This window comes from Vanessa cardui, chromosome 24 (genome assembly GCF_905220365.1).
Source record: "Vanessa cardui chromosome 24, ilVanCard2.1, whole genome shotgun sequence".
In the NCBI taxonomy this organism is placed as follows: Eukaryota; Metazoa; Arthropoda; class Insecta; order Lepidoptera; family Nymphalidae; genus Vanessa; species Vanessa cardui.
Window position 1 is genome coordinate 9759804 of NC_061146.1, and position 22468 is coordinate 9782271.

A 22468-nucleotide genomic window follows, 5' to 3' on the forward strand; every position below is an offset into this window, starting at 1 on the left:
AAATGTTTTGCAACCAAAATTATTTTCGTAGTTTTTTAATTTTCTTCGGGACAATGGCTCGAAAATCGTTGTGCATAGTAATAGTTTTAATTGTTGATTGTGCTCTTGGCTTCTCATTTAAATTAGGTAATTATATTTTAAATAATTTTAGATATTTTAATATCTTTTTTATTCGGGTAAGTTCCTTGTGTTTGTGTTGTTCTGTGTTGCTTCTGTTCTGCAATGTTTTTCTTCTTGTATAATATGTTTTTTTTTTCTCAAAAAAGGATTTTTAGTTTTAGTTTTTTGTTCTTATAATTTCATTTATTTATTTTCGTGTGTGCGCATGTGTTTATGTTTACCCAATAGTCAGGGGCCATCTGAAAATCAGTGCTGTGCATTATCAAAGTTAATTATTTTCTTGTGTATAATCTATATAATGTATGTGTGTAGCAAAATAAAATAGTTTTAAATGGTATATTATAAAAAATCTAATAAATTAAGGTTTCTAATATTTAAAATACTGTTTAAACGTAAATTTACCAGCAGTTGCACGTAGAAAATTGGCTATAGTCTCGTTTTGAAGAACTCCAGCCACACATGTGTAGCAAGATAAAGATTTTCTAAATTGTTGTGATTTAACAAAGATTTAATATTTAATGGACAATTAGCAGCGTCTCACCCTATAAATATATTTTCAGATGAGGATCAAAACGAGTTAAAATGGCCGACAGAGTACAGTATTCGCGGAGAAATCACAGATCTATTCACCGGTATTATAAAACCGTTTGAATTCTGGTAAGATATGATAGCAGGCATATTATTCGATACAAAATTTTGTAGACGATAAGAAAAGCCTTTAATTAATACCCTTGGACTTCCAGGCAGAATACATTACATACATATATGGCATTTAACTAATATGATTGTATTTTTTAAATGTTGAAAAAGAGTAACTAATGATTTTCTTGACGGTTCTTCTCAGTAGAACCTACTTTCCGAACCGGTGATACCTTCAATTTATTGTTAAATGACGATTCAAAAGTGCTTGTAAAAGCCCAATTGAATAAAGTTTATTTTGATTTTGAGTTTTGATAGATTTTGTAAGAACGAATGCAAATTATATCGAGGAGGTTTTAGCCCAGCAGTGGAAATTTACAGACTGTTACTATGGTATTTACTTATGCTATTTGTCCAGGACACAGCTCGCAATTTTCAAATAAGTTTTATGTGTAATGTTGTCTTAAATTTTCGCGATTATTACACATTTAAATAAAACGGGTAGGTAGGTTAGTCTGCCCGTGACCACGAACGCTGTAAAGTGCTCGAAACGTCGGGATGTCCAAAATAATTAATATACGCGATTAAAATCCGTAATAACTAGTTTTATTTAAAAGTTTCATGTGTCTTTATCTGTGTCTGATACATAATTAATAGCACGATTATTATCATTTTAGGTACAGTAATGAATTAAATCGATCTCGTATTGACTTCTACGGTGGGATTGTGAAGAAATATTACTTCGCTGAAAATGATGAGATGAATGGCCAAGAGTATACGGTGAGAAGGGACTTTAATTCTATATTATTCTATATTCATATTATAAATGTGAAAGTAACTCTGTCTGTCTGTCTTTCGCGACCAAACCGCTGAACCGAATTTCATGAAATTTGGAATGAAAGCGAACTAGAACTCCGAGAAAGGACATAGGCTGTTTTTGCGTAACACATGAAAACCAAAACTCTAAAAAGCGAGTGAAGACGCAGGCATCAACTAGTTTAAAATAAATAATTGAACTGTTGGAATATATATCTGGGTTGATCGTTATTGTTAATATACTTTATTGTACACAACAAACAAATATACAGATATCTTAGGATTTAACACAAAAAATTTGAGTCGAGATGGCCCAGTGGTTAGAACGCGTGCACCGATGATTGCGGGTTCAAACCCAGGCAAGCACCGCTGATTCATGTGCTTAATTTGTCTTTATAATTCATCTCGTGCTCAGCGGTGAAGGAAAACATCGTGAGGAAAGCTTCATGTGGCAAATTTCATAGAAATTCTGCCACATGTGTATTCCACCAACCCGCATTGGAACAGCGTGGTGGAATATATTCCAAACCTTCTCCTCAAAGGGATAGGAGGATAGTTGTTGTTGTTGTTGTTGTTGTTGTTATAACACAAAAAAACTCAAATAGAAATAATCCACTAAACAAAAATATAAACAATCTATTTTATGTGTTGTATAATTTAAAAAAATCTGACAATGTATCATACATACATATCAAACTGATAACTTCCTTTATTAGAAGTCAGTCTAAAAAAAGTTTAACATAAGCCAACACAGTTTCCACAGTTACATTAAAACATGGAGTAAAATTTGAACAACTAATTATATAGATAATCGGCCTATACAAAATATAAGACATTTTCAAGTTGTTTTTTACTATATGTGTGTTATGATGTATGTGTTCTAGATATATCCGAAAACGACGGATCAAATGACCAGCGAAATCGTATGCGACGAAGAGATCTGGGAAGGCGAACACTTTAATCTGTTAGATTCCGCGAAAAATTTCACTTATTATGGTAATGTACCACATTATATTCTAGAACATTCAGCTCGCTACTATTTTCTGTCTATTTGCGTGTTTATTTGAACATGACTTGAACGCGATACATTCAATAAGTATTAGTATTTTCACACCGATTATAAATATAACTTTAACTAATTACATGACTTTGATTTTTTAAGTGTTGAAAAGAACTTCTGATTTTGTTGCCGGTTCTTCTTGGTAGAATCTGCATTCCGATTCGGTTCCTTCAATTAATATAGTTGATAAGTCGACTATTCAATAAGCCTGTTTGAATGTAATATATATTTTGATTTATTTGATTATAAAAGCCGAGATAGTTAGACCACGTGTATCTTAGCCGATGATTGCGGGTTTAAACCAAGGCCACTGCAACTTAGTGGTAAAGGAAAACATTGTTAGGAAGTCTGTATGTGTGTCGAGATGGCCCAGTGGTTAGAACGCGTGCATGGAAAACATCGCGAGGAAACCTGCATGTGACAAATTTCATAGAAATTCTGCCACATGTGTATTCCACCAACCCGCATTGGAACAGCGTGGTGGAATATGTTCCAAACCTTTTCCTCAAAGGGAGAGGAGGCTTTAGCCCAGCAGTGGGAATTTACAGGCTGTTGTTGTTTGTTGTTGTTTGTATGTGTGTAATTTTCCTTAAATTCTGCCACATCTGTATGAATTCGCTTACAGCTAATGAATTTGAGAGTCAAAGAAAGTTTAGAAACAAAATCTCTGGTCAATATCATGAACCACAGAGTAAATACAATAAAAAATAAAGATAGATTGGTTTAAATGCGCGAAATTTAAATTATCATTTTAACACAAACCTTCGAATCAAAGAGAAAAGCCCTTAGCCCAACAGTGGGCTACTTTACTAACACATTAAATGTCACACAGGTAAAACAACATACAACAATAAAGAAGTGGAAATTTGGAAGTACTTGGAAAGAGATGACGATAATGAATCTAAAGAAGAAAAAACGCTATACGCGCTCAAGACCAAGGATGGTGTCTATGTGCCGGTTTTGTAAGTTATATTTCGTATTTTGGTCATTTGGACAATTAAATGTCAAATCGTAATTGACAACTTCATTATATCCTTTTTCGTTTTTTTTTTTATTCCAATTTTGAAATTTTTGTTAGAGAGTCATGCTAGTGGTGAAAATCAGAATTTATATTTATCATAATGATATTTATTATTTTATTATTAATAAGAAAAGAACATTATTAACAATTAATTGTAATTAATTATTATTTGTATGCAATTGAAAATAATTATTAATTACGTGGAAATACATGCACGTATATTAGTACTTTTGGAAACAGGTAACTTTGAGCTAACTTGGCCTCAAATTCAAAGTTTATCTTATGTGGGAAAGAGAGGCTAAAGTGTGTACTTTAAAATAATTCTGTGTGTTTTTCATACCTAGAACAGCGATGTAATCAATATTTTCTTCGATTTAAATTATTAATAGAAAGATTATGTTAGCCTCAATTGGTAGTGCGTAAAATAGTCTGTACAAATAAAAATACTGGGGTCTCCAAATATATTTATTTTCAATTTTTGTCTGTCCATTCGTTTGTTCCGGCTCATTTGGAACTGCTGGGCCTATTTTGACGTGACTTTCACATGCAGAAAGCTGATGTGATAGGGAGTAACTTAGGCCACAACTAGTAACTTTTTGATAAATTCAAATGTGAGCGAAGCAGAGGGTACAGCTAGTATATTTATATATTTATCACAAAAGATTATATACCAAAATCTCCTTGCTGGGTGTCTGTCTGTTTAAACGCGATGAACTCAAAAACTATCGAAAGGATTTCACCAGTAGATGTGATTCATGATGAACCAATAATTTCTGAACACGACCCGTTTATTACACTGATGATTTGCATCAATCAATGCGTCGAGATGGCCCAGTGGTTAGAACGCGTGCATCTTAACCGATTATTGCGGGTTCGAACCCAGGCAAGCACCGCTGATTCATGTGCTTAATTTGTCTTTATAATTCATCTCGTGCTCAGCGGTGAAGGAAAACATCGTGAGGAAACCTGCATGTGAAAAATTTCGTAGAAATTTTGCCACATGTGCATTCCACCAACCCGCATTGGAACAGCGTGGTGGAATATGTTCCAAACCTTCTCCTCAAAGGGAGAGGAGGCCTTTAGCCCAGCAGTGGAAATTTACAGGCTGTTGTTGATGTTGTTGTTGCATCAATTGGTGAGACGTGGCTTTGATTTAAGATGTCAGAAGAAAACGAGCCCGTATCTTTCATTGACGATTTGCATCAATTGGTAAGATACGGTGATGATCACATCTTAATATCAGAAGAAAACATGAATTACGGCCGCGTATACCAATAGAGATGCATTACGATGTAAACGTTTTATGTAGACGCTTGTATGTAAGCGATAACACCCAGCTAAAAACTGGGACAAGTATAGCGTGACAATTCATTTATTAGATTTGTATTTATAATTCTTGTCACGCTCTGAAGGATAACACCGAAATATTCCAACACGCTGGAGCAGTGCGATAGGGTAAGCTCCAACCTTATCTACAAAAAGGATTATTGCTCAACAGTGGCGCATTAACAAACTGTTTTCTTTTTAATCTTATACCCTCCTGAAGATAGATCCAGTAGCTAGTTCTACTTATTAAATAATGTACCTATTTGTTGTTTGTTTGTTGAAAATGTTGTTTAATTATTACTGTTATTAATTACGGGAATTAATAACATTAAATGTTTAGATATATACAAATATGAACTAAAACTAGTTATATTGGCAAGATTGCTAGCAGCATTTTTCATCCTCTGAGCGAAAAACGAACCAGCCCTCCTGTCACCAGCGGAGGCAATAAGGCGAGGTATGAGGTTTTCGTGAAAAAGAAATTCGTAGATAATGTCGAAATATCGAGCTCCAACGAATAAAAATAAAACATATGCTAAATATCGCGTAATTAATAACTATAATAAATATATCTTGACTTAGCTCACGAGGTTGTCGACATGTGGGACGTGGTTACAGCAGTTATTGTGCCGATAGTCATTTCAGCGAATGGCCTAATGGCCAAGAGCATCGACCTTAAGAGGCTCTCGTTAGGCAGCTGGGTCAAGGGCCTGATGCAGAAGGCAGTACTCCTCGGCACGGCGCGTATTGTGAGGAAGTTCCTCTCGCTGGAGCCCTGACCACCGGTGGCTTGGACCCTGTTCCCGCCACTGGTTGGCCTCTGTATTTTATATTTTTAAATATATTTTATACTAGCTATATACCCACCCGCTTCGCTGGGCATTATGAATTAAAAAAAATTACATTAAAAAATGTCCCGCTCGCACTCTTTGCAGGACGATAGGCGCTGCGAGCGGCTTAACGTTTGTTACTCGGGCGTCTTTGTTTCAAGATTTTTTCCAAGAATTCTAATAATACCCTATGTTATTATACCTCATCGGAAAGCTAAAGAGCCGTAGATATTTTTTAGCATATCTTCAGTACATCTGTCATAGACTTTTTTAAAGATATCTTACAAATAAAAAATATTTTTTTAAAATGTAATTATTTTTTTAACAATTGACTGTCTACTACGACTCATTTGGTATAGTTACTGGCATTTTTTAGCTTAAAATAATAAAGCAACTAACCTTCTACTCAAAACTAGCAAAAAGAATACAAAATTGGGACACAAAACAAAAATAAAGGGGCAATCGACAAAAAATCTGTAATTTTTATAAAAAAAATTCAAAGGTCAATAACTTGAGAAGGGTTAGGTTTAGGATATGGGGTTCCATAGTCAAATCGGTTAGGAATGACGGAATCTATCCTCTATTAAAGGATTTCGTTCGACTTAACGTGTAACCCTGTATATGAGTGACAAAAATAAAAAGTAATATTGACTGTAATAATAATAATAACCATGTTAATTTACAATCTTGTAATGTTGTTTAATATATTAAATAAATATTGGGCAACAACATACATTACTCTGATCCCAATGTAACAGTAAAATAATTTAATTATTTTAATCAACAGACAAGAAGAGTTGAAACATAATCTGTGGAGCGGTGCGTTGGATGGCCACACCATTATTCAGTACTTCAACTTCAGTCCCCTGGATGTTGAGGAATTGAATCTGACTTCAGGTAATAACGGCGATATAATAAAGGAAAATGTATTATCTATACGTAGTATGAAACTTAGGCGCTATCTGCTATCTGTACGCTTAGATATCTTAAATTACGAAGCGGACTGTTATGCATGATGAGCTGAGATGGCCTAGTGGTTAGAACGTGTGCATCTTAACCAATGATTGCGGGTTCAAACCCAGGCAAGCACCAATATATATGTGCTTAATTTGTCTTTATATTTGATCTCGTGCTCGGCGGTGAGGGAAAACATCGTGAGGAAACCTGCATGTGTCTAATTTCATCGAAATTCTGCCACATGTGCATTCCACCAACACGCATTGAAACAGCGTGGTGGATATATGTTCCAAACCCTCTCTTCAATGGAAGAGGAGGCCTTAGCTCAGCAGTGGGTAATTTACAGGCAGTTACTTTACTTTTTATTTTACTTTACTGTAATGCAATTTTCATCAGTCATCATCAGCATCAGTAAGCCATACAAGTACTGATAATTTCAAACTTCCTGTGTTGCCAGAAACAAATAAGAATGTATCTGTTCTGTATGTTAAATCTTAAAGTTGTGTAAATATCCTTGTTTGTTATTCGCGTGACGCTGGGATAAAGTAGTAAAGTAAAGTAAAAGCCTGTACAACGATCGCACGTAACGTACGGACGTACGATCAAACCACTGGGCCATCTCAGCTCTTGAAGCTGGGATGGTTAGCTATAATTTTGGTTTATTTGTAAAAAAATTACAAATAAACCAAAAATAGTTCTAACTTCGATTTCATCTTAACATTAATAAAACTCCAAATCATACACACAGAAGTAATTACTTATTCAGTTGAGTTAAAAAATTACAAGTACGTCAATATATTACAGTTCGCGCCCAAAAAGAAAACAAAATGGCGGTTTAATTCCGCTTCGCGCGCTTTTGTTTTTTTTTTTTTAATTTGTTTCAGCCACTTGTAAGGATAAAGGAATCTCCTAAATATATATTAATTATAATGTGACCGTGTTATTGTTTTCAGTGGAAGCATGTAGAGATACCATCAAGGGAGAACAGTCTAGTAATCAATTCAAAGATCTACACGTCCATAGTTCAACAGACGTCGACGATGCCTTCCTGAGGTATATACATATATATCATCAAAAACATAAATGTAAAATGATAATATATATTTGATATATTTTAGGAAAGCTATAAATACATTTATATGATGAATTTTGAAAACGCCTATTTAATACGGGGTCTTGACCATGTCAAATCAAATCAAATCAAAATAAACTTTATTCAAGTAGGCTTTTACAAGCACTTTTGAATCGTCATTTTACAACCAAGTGAAGCTACCACCGGTTTGGAAAGTAGATTCTACCGATAAGAACCGGCAAGAAACTCAGTAGTTACTCTTTTTTAACATTTAAAAATACAAAGTCATGTTAGTTAAATATAATTATTTAAATTAATATATCCTGCGTGGAAGTCAACATGTACCATTCTGAATCACATCGACTTTTAGTTTCGTAAACGTTACGAGGTCTTAAACACTCCGTACCTTAGGAATGAGAAAAAAAAACCAAATGATGCACCAGCGAACTTGTGATAACGATACAAAATTGCTCGCAAAGAAAGACAACCTAAGTGAAAATGTGAAATTTGATTGAATATTTCTGTTACAGTTTCAAAATGCAGCACAAAAGGAACTACAAGGTTGATGAACATGAAATGAGAAAACAGATATTTAGAGATAATTTAAGGTAACTTATCTTTTTATAGTTAACAACAACAACAGCCTGTAAATTCCCACAGCTGGGCTAGGGGCCTCCTCTCTCTTTGAGGAAGGTTTGGAACATATTCCACCACGCTGTTAGTGGAATACTCATGTGGCTGAATTTCTATGAAATTTGTCACATGCAGGTTTCCTCACGATGTTTTCCTTCACCGCTGAGCACGAGATGAATTATAAAGACAAATTAAGCACATGAATCAGCGGTGTTTGCCTGGGTTTGAACCCGCAATCATCGGTAAGATGCACGCGTTCTAACCACTGGGCTATCTCGTCCTCTCTCTTTTTCTCCTTATTTTTTATTTCCTTATTTTTTTCCTAGTTATAAATGTCTTAGTTTTTATATATTATAGGATATACATACCACTTGATGGTAAGTCACCACAGTCCTTAAACATTAAAATAAACATTTCTTACGTCACCAATGCACCACGAATATTGGGCGATAAGATGTTATCCTTATTTTTTTATTTTTTTATTTTATGTTCATAGGTCTACAAAACAAAATGACAATCAAAAAATTGAATTGATTACATTTCTCTTGATGTAGACACGACATGCGTTTTTGATTAAGTGCAAACAAAAAAGTCTAGTCTATGACAGCAACAAATATCTAAACTTATATTTTTTTCAATTGCAAAACAATTTAAACTATAGAAATATTTTTTTTAAACTTTTTTTCAATGAGGCTATAGAACTATCGGTAAAAATATCATAATTAAAACGAATACTATTATAAGAGGAACACATGCGGTATAAAGGCGAGTGGCTAAGTACATTTGTTCTAGAGGTAGGAAGACAAAAGGTCGTACAATATCGCATGCGACAATTTGGACGAGGAATGGAAAACTGTATGCATTGCAGGACATCGGACGAGTCAATAAGCCCATGAATTATCTTGTATAGAAATATGATATCATTTATTTTTCTCCGAGTGTAAAGTGAGCTTGCTCTGTAAAAATTCAGTCTCTGTGCATACGATTTGAGTTCGAGACATTTATTACCTGTGTAAGAAACGTGATATAAAAACCTCTTTTGAACACATTCAAGTCTATTTATGTGAACCTGATAGCAAGGGCTCCACACTACACTGCAATACTCCAGGATATTTCGAACAAAGGTATTAAATAAAAGAATGGAAACACTCGGTTGCTTAAATATTTTTAACTGTCTGTTAATAAATCCAGATAGTTTTGACGCTTTTTTTATTATATTATCTAGATGTAGCCTAAAACTTAATGAACTATCAAGTATAACGCCAAGATCACGTATGCTCGTTACTTCTTGGATTGTTAAATTATTATTGATATAATATGTCACCGTATCAGAAATAATCTTGCGAGAAAATTTTATGTAAAAACATTTTGTGGGGTTAAGGTACATTTGATTTAAGTGGCACCAATCACAAATATAGTTTATATCCGTTTGCAATATTAGTTTATCTAAGTCATTATTTATTACGCGATAAATTTTCAAGTCATCAGCATAAAATTTGAAATTCGATTTTATATTAACACATAAATCATTAACGAAGATTAAAAAAAGTAAAGGGCCTAAATGTGATCCTTGAGGGACTCCCGAAGCTACCTCAATTTCGGCGGACTTAAAACCACAAATATTAACTAATTGTGACCGTTTTTGTAGATAAGACTCAACCCATCTCAATAAAGAACCATGAATGCCCATGTGTTCAATTTTTTTCAATAATATCCTGTGGTTGACAACATCAAACGCTTTTCTGAAATCAGTGTATATTGAATGAACTTCTTTTTTTTTATCCAAAGCTTTTGCAACTACCGATACATAAGACACTAAATTTGATGCTGTTGATCTACCAGCCAAAAAGCCGTGCTGATTACAATTTATATATTTACGTGTATGGCCTAGTATTTCCCTATGCACAATTGACTCCAGTATCTTACCACAATTGGATAGTAATGATATAGGACGATAAGCGGTTACATCACCTACATCACCCCCTTTGTGGATTGGTATTAAATGAGCTTTCTTCCACATGGATGGGAATATGCCCATCTCTAACGACTTATTATAAATTGTGGTTAAGGGCTTATACAAGTTTTTTGCACATTTTTTCAAAAATAATGGAGGTATTCCATCGGGACCGGGTGATTTATTAATATTTAAAGACTGAAGACATCCCAAAATGTCGACTTCTTCTATGAAAAATTTACTGAGTGACATAACGTTGCCATATGGATTAGTAATATCTGGCGTTGGTAATCCTGAGTATGCACGGCTTAAATTATATGTATTCTGGAAATGCCTAGCAAAAAGGTTAGCTATGTCCTGTCCACCCATTGCTTTTTCGATTCCTAGGGTCATTTCATTGGGAATTGAAGTACTGTTACTCTTTCTACTTTTAACAAAATTCCAAAAATACCTTGGATTTCGACGTAAATTATTAGGTGTGTTATTTATAAAGTTAGTATAACATTCTTTTATCAAAGCCTCACATCGTTCTTGTAACAAAGTGTAACTAAGTTTATCCATTCCATTTCCATAAGATTTGTATCGTTTATGGTATTTCGCTTTTTCTCTAAGAGCTTTAATAAGGGATAAGGAATACCAGACAGGGAAGCTCTCGTTCATCGGCAATTTAACTGGAGTAAATTCATGAATAATTGACATTAATTTCGAGTAAAATACTTCAACCATTTCGTTAACATCCGAGCATCCCACCCATACAGCTGTCCAATCTATAGTTTCTAAGGCAGTATTCAGCGCTTCATAGTCACATTTTGTGTAATTGTATCTTAGGACTTTTTTGAATTTGACAGTGGCATATGAGGATTTCTGAATTAATATTTTGAGAGGAGGATGATGAATGTCAGACGGTACTAGAGGTGTTGATACTTTAGAAATAGCTATGCAAGATGGGTCAGTGGAAAAAACTAGATCTAACATTTTCCTATTTTCATTCAAAACACTGTTACATTGGCACAGATTATTGAATGCAACAGTGTCTACAAATCTGTTTACTACGTAACTATCAGAAATCGATGGTAGTAGAAAACTATTTTCAGCATTGTACTCCCACAATACGTCACTTAGGTTAAAATCTCCCAGCAACATAATAGTTGACTTTTCGTTTACTCTCGTTACTACCCGCGATAAGTTATATAAAAACGTGTCAACATAATTCCCATCTAAAGGTGGTGGCAGGTAGGCAACACATATATGAATACTGCTGCTACCTCCTACTTTCAAACTAATCCATAAGTCCTCACACGCCGACTCCCAATCATGCTTTCGAGTAACTTCGAATTTCTTAGAGACAGCAATCATTACGCCGCCCCCATCTTTTTTGTGAGAAGAAAATGAGGAGGAATATCTATCTCGCCTAAATATATTATATCGCTGATCTATTACCTCGTAATCAAATACAGTATCGTTTAGCCACGTTTCGGTCAAAATTATCATATCATAATCATTAGCTAATACGGATAAATGAAATTTTTCTACCTTCGTTCTTAAGCCTCTCACATTTTGGTAATAAATACTTAAATTGAATTTTATAAAGGTTTAAAACATAAATACACATGCTTAACATTAATCAAATTAAAAAGTTTATAAATTTTGCAAAAAGTCTTTATCCCTAACTATTTTAGCCTCCGACTTAATATTCTTGCGCACGAAGATCTTCCCATTGCGTATCCAAACAAACTCGTAATTTTTCTCTTTTGCGACTATCCTGGTAGCTGCATGCAATTGTTTATTCACGGGCGAAAGATGTTCCATCACATAAATGGGCCGATTGACTGCAAATCCAAGGTGTGTTGAGTTGAGCTTATTATCTTTATTCTTAAGGTTGTATAATTTGACAGCTGCTAGAAAATTGTCACGAACTCTTGGACTAATCATTTTTATAATAATACTGCGGGGTCTTTTGCTCCCCGAGTTATATTTAGCAACCCTGTGACAATTTAACACATCTTTATCTGATAATTGGTACGACACAGTGCCTGCAAGTTTTTTAATGTGGGTAAACAAGTTTTCAGATTTGCTTTCTGGTACGCATTGAAGTTCAATATTGGAGTCTCGTGATCTCTGCTCTATTTCTGCGAGCTCCGCTGTTATTTCGCCTAGTTTTGTTCTCAGAGTATTGTTTTCAGCTACGACATTCGAAATCACCTTTGAATTTTCTTTATTAATATTCACTTGATCGTCATGGGCCTCCGATAAGAAACTCACAGTCTTTGTAATCTCTTCAAGTTCTGTACGCATTTCAAAAACTTTTGTGCCAAGTTCTTGGATTTCCTTTCGGAGATTACATAAAGATGAGTCGAATTTACTTAAACATGCCTGTTGCTCTTTAAATTTGTCATTCATCTCGCTTCTTAAGCTACGAATTTCATCAAGAATCATATCCTGAATAGATGATGTATTAGGAGTACAAGGATCCGGAGATTTATTGGAGCCAGTAGGAGACCTTTTCTTTGTATTATGTTTTAAGTTATTGTCTTCCGCCTTTAAAGAGTGTTTATCGCAGTCTGGACACATCCACTTAGATCGTGAAATCGCGGTCGTTTCATTATATCTCACGCATTCTTGATGATAATGGTTGGAGCAATTTGTGGACGAACATCTGATACGCTTTTGAGTTACCAGAATATTTGCAGTACACAACGAGCATAACACCATTTTTAATAAAAAAAAAATAAAAAATAATAATATCAGTACTGCTTGGAATTGAACCTAGCGTGTTATGGGTGTTGAAGTATAACCGATACCGCTCGGCCAACGTTGAGTTTGTTAAAACAGTGAAATTACTGTACTGGTTCTTCAACGAATGTTGTTGTTATTTATTGTTTCCTATTTGTAAGTTGCACGTAGGTATTCACTTAATAGTAAACTTGTGCCCACCGGCATTCACTTCATTACTAAATGTATTTAGCACATAACACTTAAGTTTTTATTAAATATTTTTTACACTATATGTAGATTATCCCTTAGTAATTTAAATAGTATATAGTTTTTCACTTAACGCGGACTTTTTACGAAAAAAATAATAAATTAACTGAGGAGCGAGTACGTTGCTATCGAAGACGTGACACTTGACGTGACAATCTTATAGGTACACTTTATGGCTTTTTGGCGGTAGAATATTTGAAGAGTAAGTGGTACTACCCAAACTGGCTCGTTCAAAGCTCTAAAACTATGTACTATCAATAAATGTGTGCTGTGTGTAGCCTAAGTTACTCCTTATTATATCATTTATCTGTCAGTGAAAGTCCCGTCAAAATCTGTCCAGCCGATCCAGAGATTAGTCGGAACAAAGAAATAGACAAAAATTGTAAAATCTGTTATTTTGGTATATGTTCCGTGTATACACACAAATACATTGAGTAAAAAAGAGCTATATTAATTGAAATAAAACTAGTTTTAACGAATTTAAATCGCGTATATTAATTATTTTTAACATCCCGACGTTTCGAGCACTTTACAGCATTCGTGGTCACGGGTAGACAACACAGACACTCCATTTTTATTTTATGTATAGATGTTATATTAAAATGACCAATAAATTTTTAGGCGCGTCAAAGAACATAACCAGAAAAATCTTGGCTACAAATTGACAGTCAACAAATTCTCCGACATGACTGACGAGGAGCTGAGCTACCTGTCTGCGACGCGACCCTCGGATCCCCGTGCGTTGGGTTCGGTGGCTTTTCCTCACACCGAAGAAGAGGTGGAACTATTGGCGCAGGATCTGCCTGAGAGTTACGACATGAGAATCGAAGGCTTCGTCAGTTCTATCAAGAGTAAGTTAGTTTTAATTTCTGCATAGATTAAGCTTCTTTCAATATATACAGTAATAATAGAAACGAGAAAAGGCCTGCGTTTCGGCGTTATTAACAATTCTGAATTGCATGAAAATAATAATTAATAATAATATAATAATAATCTACTTTTTAATAACTGATGACCTCCGTATTCGAGTAGTGTGTACGCCGGTTTTCATGGTCCCGGGTTCGATATCCAGCCGAGTCGATGTTGGAAAAAAAATAGTTCTCTATGTTGTTTTGGGCCTGCGTTACTTCTGATTATCCATAAAAAATAAACGAGTTTAAGCGTGTTTCAACTTTTGCTCTTTTATATAAATCATTTGTGAGACCTATTCTAGAATACGCTTGCACTGTCTGGAATCCACAGTATAGTAAATATATAGAATTCATCGAAAATATTCAGGAAAAGTTTTTAAAATATTTAAAATTTTCGTCTATAAATAATTTGAATCAAATAGAAAAGATACCGACAACTGAACAGAGACGACTTGAACGTGATATGGTGTTTTTATATAAATTGATCCACAGCAAATTTGATTCCCCTTATCTCCTTTCTAAAATAAATATCAAGTGTCCTCGCCCTGGCAGTCGCAACAAATCTATTTTTGATTTTCCATTGACAAAAACTAAATATGCAGCAAATGAATTTATTAATAGATCACCTAAACAGTACAATGAAACATTTATTGAATGTGATATATTTCATCTCTCCCTTAAAAAATTCAAACTACAAGTAAAAGAAATATTATACTCTGAAGAGCCTTAATTTACTCATGCCTTTTTAATTAATTATAATTTGATTATTTATTATTCAAATATGTTTTCTTGATTTAAATATTAAATTTATATTTAATTAAATTATATAAATGAATTATATAATTTCATGCACCTATTAAATATAAAAAATGTCTTGTTTTGTACTTATGATTAATTTATAAATGGAAACTGTTTTGGTTTAAGAATTGTTTTATATTTTTTTTATTTTATTGTAATTATTTCACTGTTTGTTTCCTGTACACTAAATAAATAAACACTAAATAAATAAATAAAACAAGTGCTTTAGCTACTTACATTGGGATCAGAGTATTTGTTTATGTATTTCATCAATAAACGTAATTTTAAACGTAATTTTTTCATAACTTATGTACTAAAATATAAATTTAAACATTAGCGATTTGAATTTGTAATAAAATAAACATTGTAATAAGTTTTGAAGTGATATAATTCGAGAGACTGGACCCTTAATTGCCCGGGAGTTCGTAAATCTTAGCTATGTTAGACTTGATTCTTTATTCAATGAAATAAAACAACATGAAAGCTGACAACGGACTACTTTTTCACTACATACTATAAAAATAAATACAGACGAATTAATAACCTCCTCCTTTTTGAAGTCAGTTGTAAACAAAGTCGCTTACTCTGTCCCTATATCTCTATGTATGCTTAAATCTTTAAAACTACGAAACGGATTTTGATGCGATTTTTCTATAGATAGAGTGATTCGTGAAGGCGGTTTTTATATATAACAGAAGGATAATCTAGTAATGAAACATGGACAATTTTAGAAATTTCTACTGTGATGTCTTATCATTCAAACCCGTGCGAAGCCGGGGCGCTTCGCTAGTTTGAAATAGAAATCTCCATCATATAGGAAGTGTAACCATAGACTACATTAAACAAATTAAATTAAGTTGCTTACTTGATATTATAGCATAATATGTTCATATTTTCTCACAAATTGGCATACACAATGAATAATATCTGGCTGGCTCCTTATACACAAAATGAAACGGTAGAACACTTTCAACGTCTATTTACTTCTGAGACATTTCATACAGACAATATATTTTACAATCTCTTATATTTACAGCCTTACCAAACAATAGCGTTATTCAAAAACTTATATAAATTTAACAACGCCATCTAGGCGTCACCGATGAACTAAACATGACAATTTTTTTATGTAATAGATTGGCGGACTAGCATATGGGCCACCTGATGGTAAGTGGTCACCATCACCCATAGATAATGACGCTGTAAGAAATATTAACTATTCCTCACATCGTCAATGCGTCACCAACCTTGAGAACTAAGATGCTATGTCCCGTGTATCTATAGTTACACTGGCTCACTCACCCTTCAAACCGGAACACAACTACTGATGTTTAGCGGTAGAATATCTGTTGAGTGTGTGGTACCTACCCAGGCGGGCTTGCACAAAGCCCTACCACCAAGTAAATTATAATTAGTATTTTATACAAGGAAAACTTTAACATTTATTGGTGTATTGTTTGATCCTGACACACTATAATATTGATGGTGTCATAGATCAAGGTTCGTGTGGTTCCTGCTGGGCGTTCGCAACGGCGGCTGCAGTGGAAGCAACGCTTGCCCGTAACAATGGCGCTCGCAACCTGGATCTCAGCGAGCAATCACTCGTCGACTGCGCTTGGGGGTATACTTACTTCCTATTCGTATTGGTTGTCAAGTGTTATCCAAAAAAGTAACTCATGTCTTTTCTTGGAGTTGTTCGCTTCATACCAAATTTCATCAAATTTGATTAAGCGGTTTGGTCGTGAAAATAAGTTTTAGACAGACGTATAGTATGACACAATTTAGATGTCGCATCGGCAAAATTCGTAAAACCGATCATATCCGAATTAAGTACGCTATCCCAAATTATCAATATTTATTTCTCATGCGAATATGATCTTTGCACAAATGTACTAACTTGTAATATCATATGACCTAATATATTAGTCAATTTGACGCGTCGATTTACATGCACTTGCTTTCTCTGACGCGTGAATGTATAGCGACGAATAGCGTCGAATGGCGCGATAGGGAGCTATGTATTTCTATTGGTTGTGTAAATCGACAGTAATCTGTTTTATTTTCATTCCATTTCATTTTCCGATGCTACATCTAATTTGTGTCGTACTATACACAGTTACTTTCACATTTATAAGATTGATTAAACCCTAATTCTTGTACTGTTTGATTGTTTATATACTTTAATGGATCGGAAGACTTAATTAAAAAAGGATTTGCCACCTACAACATAAGACAAATTAACTTAAATTAGTGATAATTTCCAGGTACGATAACTGGGGCTGCAAAGGTGGGACGTTGGACGGAGTTATGAAGTACGTCTTGAAACATGGTATTCCAACTGAAGAGGACTATGGCTTGTATTTGGATGAGGTAAATATTATATTATTATCGATGATTGCGGGTTCAAACCCAAGCAAGCACCACTGACTATTCATGGGTTTGATTTGTCTTTATAATTCATCTCGTGCTCGGCGTTGAAGGAAAGCATCGTAAGGAAACCTGAGAATGCCACACGTGTATTCCACTAATCCGCATTGGAGCAGCATGATGGAATATGTTCCAACCCTTTGCCTCAAAGGGAGAGGAGGCCTTAGTCCATCAGTGAAATTTACAGGCTGTTGTTGTTGTTGAGGTAAATTTATTAATAGAATTTACAAATAGTTGTATCCAGCGGTTTCGTTCTCGTTTTAGGGTTATACTAAAATAATAGATAGTGCGATACAAGATAGTGTGACCTGTGTTTGCACACTATTCTCCTTTGATATTGGCGGACGAGCAATTAGCCCACCCTGTAGTAAGTGGTCACCACCGCCTAGACATTGAAGCTGTAAAATTCAGTCCTTACATTAGACAAATGCACCACCAACGTTGAGACCTAAGATGTTATATCCCTCGAGCATATAGTTTCACTGGGTCACTCACACTTCAAATCAGAACACAGCAATACTAAGTATTGCTGTTTGGTAGAATATCTGATGAGTGGGTACCTACCGAGACGGGCCTGCAAATAGTTTTGTCGTCTAGTTTTAAAAAACATTTGTCTATTTTTCAGAATGGCTTCTGTGCGCTGGATAACATGACTGACTTATACCACATCAGAGGTTTCGCTCAAGTGTCCGTGCTCAGCGTCAACGCAATGAAGGTCGCCCTCTATAAATACGGCCCCGTGACCGTCGCCATCAACGCCTCGCCGATCATGCAATACAAGAGCGGAATATTTTACGATCCCGATTGGTAAGCTATAGTTTTGGGAGTATTTCTTCCAGGCAGTTCGATTAGTCTGAATGTGACAGTGTGATTACGAAAGAAAGAAAAAAGAGAGAAATGTTTAATAATTGTATTAAAAGTATAAAAAATTAAAAAAAAAAACATACTGCTTAGGTAGTATTATGATACACCAATCACATAGAGTATACTCGTATGTGATGGTCCCAATGTAAGTAGCTAAAGCACTTGTGTTATGGAAAATCAGAAGTAACGATGGTAGCACAAACACTCAGATCCAAGACAACATAGAAAAGTAAATGATGATCTACACCGACTCGTCCGGGAATCGAACCCGGGACCTCGGAGTGGCGTACCCATGAAAACCGGTGTACACACTCGACCACGGAGATCGTCAAATTACACGATACTTATACCAAAATAACATTTTTTACAATTTTTTGTCTGTCTCTCTGTCGTCTGTCAGGAGCGGCTAGAATAAAGTTAAGCTAAATTATAATAAAGTTAAGCTGTAATGCGCAAATTCATATCCTCACTCCACCATCACGTCGGGCGCTTCGTATCATCAACGTAATATCACAAAAGCTGCCTTATACATACTTAATAAGTTATACTAAAATCCTTGAGAGGAGGCCTTAGCCCAGCTGTGGGAAATTTACAGGCTGAGCATATGGGCCACCTGACGGTAAGTGGTCATCTTCACCCATAGACAATGACGCTGTAAGAAATTCTAACTATTCCTTACATCGTCAATGTGTCACCACTTGGGAACTAAGATGTTACGTCCCTTGTGCCTGAAGTTACACTGGCTCACTCACCCTTCAAACCGGAACACAACAATACTGCGTACTGTTATTTGGCGGCAGAATAACTGATAAGTGGGTAGTAGTACCTACTCAGACGGGATTGCACAAAGCTCTACCACCAAGTGAATTAATTTATTCTTTTAATTTCCTCAGCAACAAAAGCCATTATAACCACGCCGTGACAGTGGTGGGTTACGGTGTTCGAGATGGTGCCACATATTGGATCGTGAAGAACTCCTGGGGTGACGACTGGGGGCAAGACGGATACATCCTAATTTCAGCTACCAACAATAACTGTCACATATTGGAGGAAGCTTACTATCCTATTGTATAATCTGTTGAATGGAAAAATGTTCAAAAATCTTCTCTATAACGAACTAAACTAAAATAATCGATTATCAATGCAGACGATTTTTTTATATAATATTCAATTAATTTCGAAACTGTTTTTAAGATATTTAAAAATAAAAATCTTTATAGATATACTTTCTGGTCTGATGCCAGGAAGTCAAAACTATTGTCAGTTTATTTGTGATAGAGAGTATTCCTCTAGAAGATTTTTTGATTTTTTTTTCTGTTGACAATTATACTTATACTGGGCGATATCGGTTAGTGTTTTATATGTTATGTCAGATGATTTTTGTGATAACGAGCAATATAAAATCTTTTAGTCATTGTTTTTATTATTATTATTGTATTATACTTAGCGTAAATAAATTCCTAACGTGCAATCAATACTACTTGTTTTTATTTAAAACAATGTTATTTCAAACCCTTGATCTCCACATTTTTAAGTTCGATACTTATTTATATAGCATTGTTACAGATTAATTATATTTGAGTATGATGAACAAGTAAAGCTTCCAAGCACGTGTTCTTAATTTTGTAAGTATACATTTGTTTGTTAAGTTTCATTAAAATCGATCCATTAGTTTCATACATCAACAAACAACAACAACAACAGCCTGTAAATTTCCTCTGCTGGGCTAAAGGCCTCCTCTAACTTTGAGGAGAAGGTTTGGAACATATTCCACCACGCTGTTCCAAAGCGGGTTGGTGGAATACACATGTGATGGAATACACAGAATATCGATGAAATTAGACACATGCAGGTTTCCTCACGATGTTTTCCTTCACAGCTGAGCATGAGATCAATTATAACGACAAATTAAGCACATGAATCAGCGGTGCTTGCCTGGGTTTGAACCCGCAATCATCGGTTAAGATGTACGCGTTCTAACCACTGGGCCATCTCGACTCTTCGAGTTTCATACATAATTTGTATTATTTTTAGATCACTATCTTTTTCTAATTTTGAAGTCGGTTTAACTTGTTATAAATCATTAGTATGGTTTAACTTTTTCGCTACTATATTATGCTATCATTTACTACGGTTATTTTAATCTTATTACTTGTCAAAATTGATTATCATATTTATATATATTATAATAACACGGAATATTTGTAAGAAAATAACAATTTACTAAAAGAGTAATGAGGAAGACTACGTGTAGCGCCATCTAGGGATATTTTCCGGAACTTCTGCGTAAACTTGTATCAATGCTTGAGAGAATTTGTTGTTGATTCCTTCGTTCGCCGTAATATCGCTTTGAGTTTCTAATGTTTTTTATTTGTAAATTTGTATATTTACATCTGATATATATTTTATTAATATTGTAATCAAAAACAAACTTGTAGTCTCTGCTCTACAATTGCATACGGTACAGAGAACCATTTGGTTATTGGTATAATTTTGCAATGAAAATTTTGACAAAATTAATCATTAAATCTTATATATTTTTTAAATAAATCTTTTCCCTAGATTAAGGCTAGGGTGCCACGTAAATCAGCCGTTAAATTTTGTTTATTTGAAAAGCGCAACTATGAGATTATTTTTTCATTTTCCTCGTTGGAAGCTGCGTCGAAACTTTTCTGGAGTTGAAATATTGTCAGTTCATAAATATATACTAACATTATTCAAACAAAATACATTTGATTTGAACCATTTGACAAGCCGTTCTCTGTCGTATATTATCTGTATAATGAATGATGTAATTAATTCTCTAATTAAAAACGTGGCCGTCACGAAACACAATTGATGATCTTTGAAGTAATTTATAATAAAAGAAAACCACACAACAATGAGTTTATTTATTCATTTATTAAATCAAATATATATTTCTAATTAATATATTTTTGACAACCTCCGTGTTCGAGTAGTGTGTATATCGGTTTTCATGGGTACACCACTTCGAAGTCCCGGTTTCGATTCCCGGCCGAGTCGATGGAAAAATTCATTAGTTTTCTATGTTGTCTTGGGTCTGGGTGTAGATGGTAAGATCGCTACTTCTGATTTTCCATAACACAAGTGCTTTAGCTTCTTACATTGAGATTAGAGTAATGTATGTGATGTTGTCCAATATTTATTTATTTAACTAGCTGACCCGGCAAACTTCGTACTGCCACAATCGAAATACTTAAATAATCCAAATGTGATGAGCATAGAAACCACTGCACGCAGCGACACTGGTGATCTAACAGTAACAATAAATAACTGATACTTACATTAAAAGCGACACTATCAATATTTTTTTCTATATTTTCAATGACACAGGAATTATGAGGTTGTGTGATAAATTACCATGTCGCTATAATTAAGTCCGTACAACATAAAGTTTGCAAAACCATTTATTGTAAACTGGCTATACCGTAAGTTTTAATTTGACTCATTTGCAATACAAATCAATATAATATCACTAAATACAACACAGGTAAATAATAAAGGTGGTCAAGTTTTATTATGGTGATGTTGCTCATAATTTTTTGAAAATATTGTCTGATTTATATTGCTCATATATAAATAACTTTAATCAAATATAATATAATATATGAGTGGTGTGTACACTGGTTTCCACTCCGCGGTCGATGTAGATTATCATTCGTTTTCTACGTAGTCTTGGATCTGGGTGTGTACTTCTGACTTTCCATAACACAGTGCTTTAGTTACTTACATTGGGATCAGAGTAATGCATGTGATGTTGTCTCATATTTATTTATTTAATTGACCTTAGTAAAAAAACTTTGCAAAAGAGCTAATGTATGTCGTACATCATAAGGTCACACATCATGTTGAAATGCAGCAACGAACGTAAGCCCATTAAAATTTGACTAAGGACAATAACCCACCTACCGCACCAACTGATTATCATATTCGACTATGACTTGTTGTTGTTGACTTGTATTACTTGAACACGTTACGAAAGGTAACTCAAATGTCCAAATAACCCATATAAGATTCCGCTGAGTATCGCTAACGTG

The 22468-nt window shown here is 34.5% G+C and overlaps 1 protein-coding gene across 1 annotated transcript; it reads left to right on the top strand.

Moving 5' to 3' along the window:
• The first annotated feature begins 44 nt into the window (after positions 1–44).
• LOC124540312 (cathepsin L-like proteinase) lies at positions 45–19887 on the top strand. The gene is made up of 13 exons (XM_047117795.1): positions 45–126; positions 681–777; positions 1437–1539; positions 2460–2571; positions 3468–3597; positions 6600–6709; positions 7723–7822; positions 8372–8449; positions 14032–14261; positions 16614–16740; positions 17384–17489; positions 18172–18353; positions 19304–19887. The coding sequence occupies exons 1-13, from the start codon at positions 54–56 to the stop codon at positions 19482–19484; spliced, it is 1629 nt and encodes a 542-aa protein (XP_046973751.1). The 5' UTR covers positions 45–53; the 3' UTR covers positions 19485–19887.
• Positions 19888–22468: the final 2581 nt, after the last annotated feature.

What these genes read in the sequence shown, in the direction of transcription:
- LOC124540312 (XM_047117795.1), top strand. Translation starts at nt 54, where the DNA reads ATGGCTCGAAAATCGTTGTGCATAGTAATAGTTTTAATTGTTGATTGT. An exon ending in GGAATTGAATCTGACTTCAG is followed by an intron (nt 6,710 to 7,722) that starts GTAATAACGGCG and finishes TATTGTTTTCAG; the next exon opens with TGGAAGCATGTAGAGATACC. An exon ending in ATATTTTACGATCCCGATTG is followed by an intron (nt 18,354 to 19,303) that starts GTAAGCTATAGT and finishes TAATTTCCTCAG; the next exon opens with CAACAAAAGCCATTATAACC.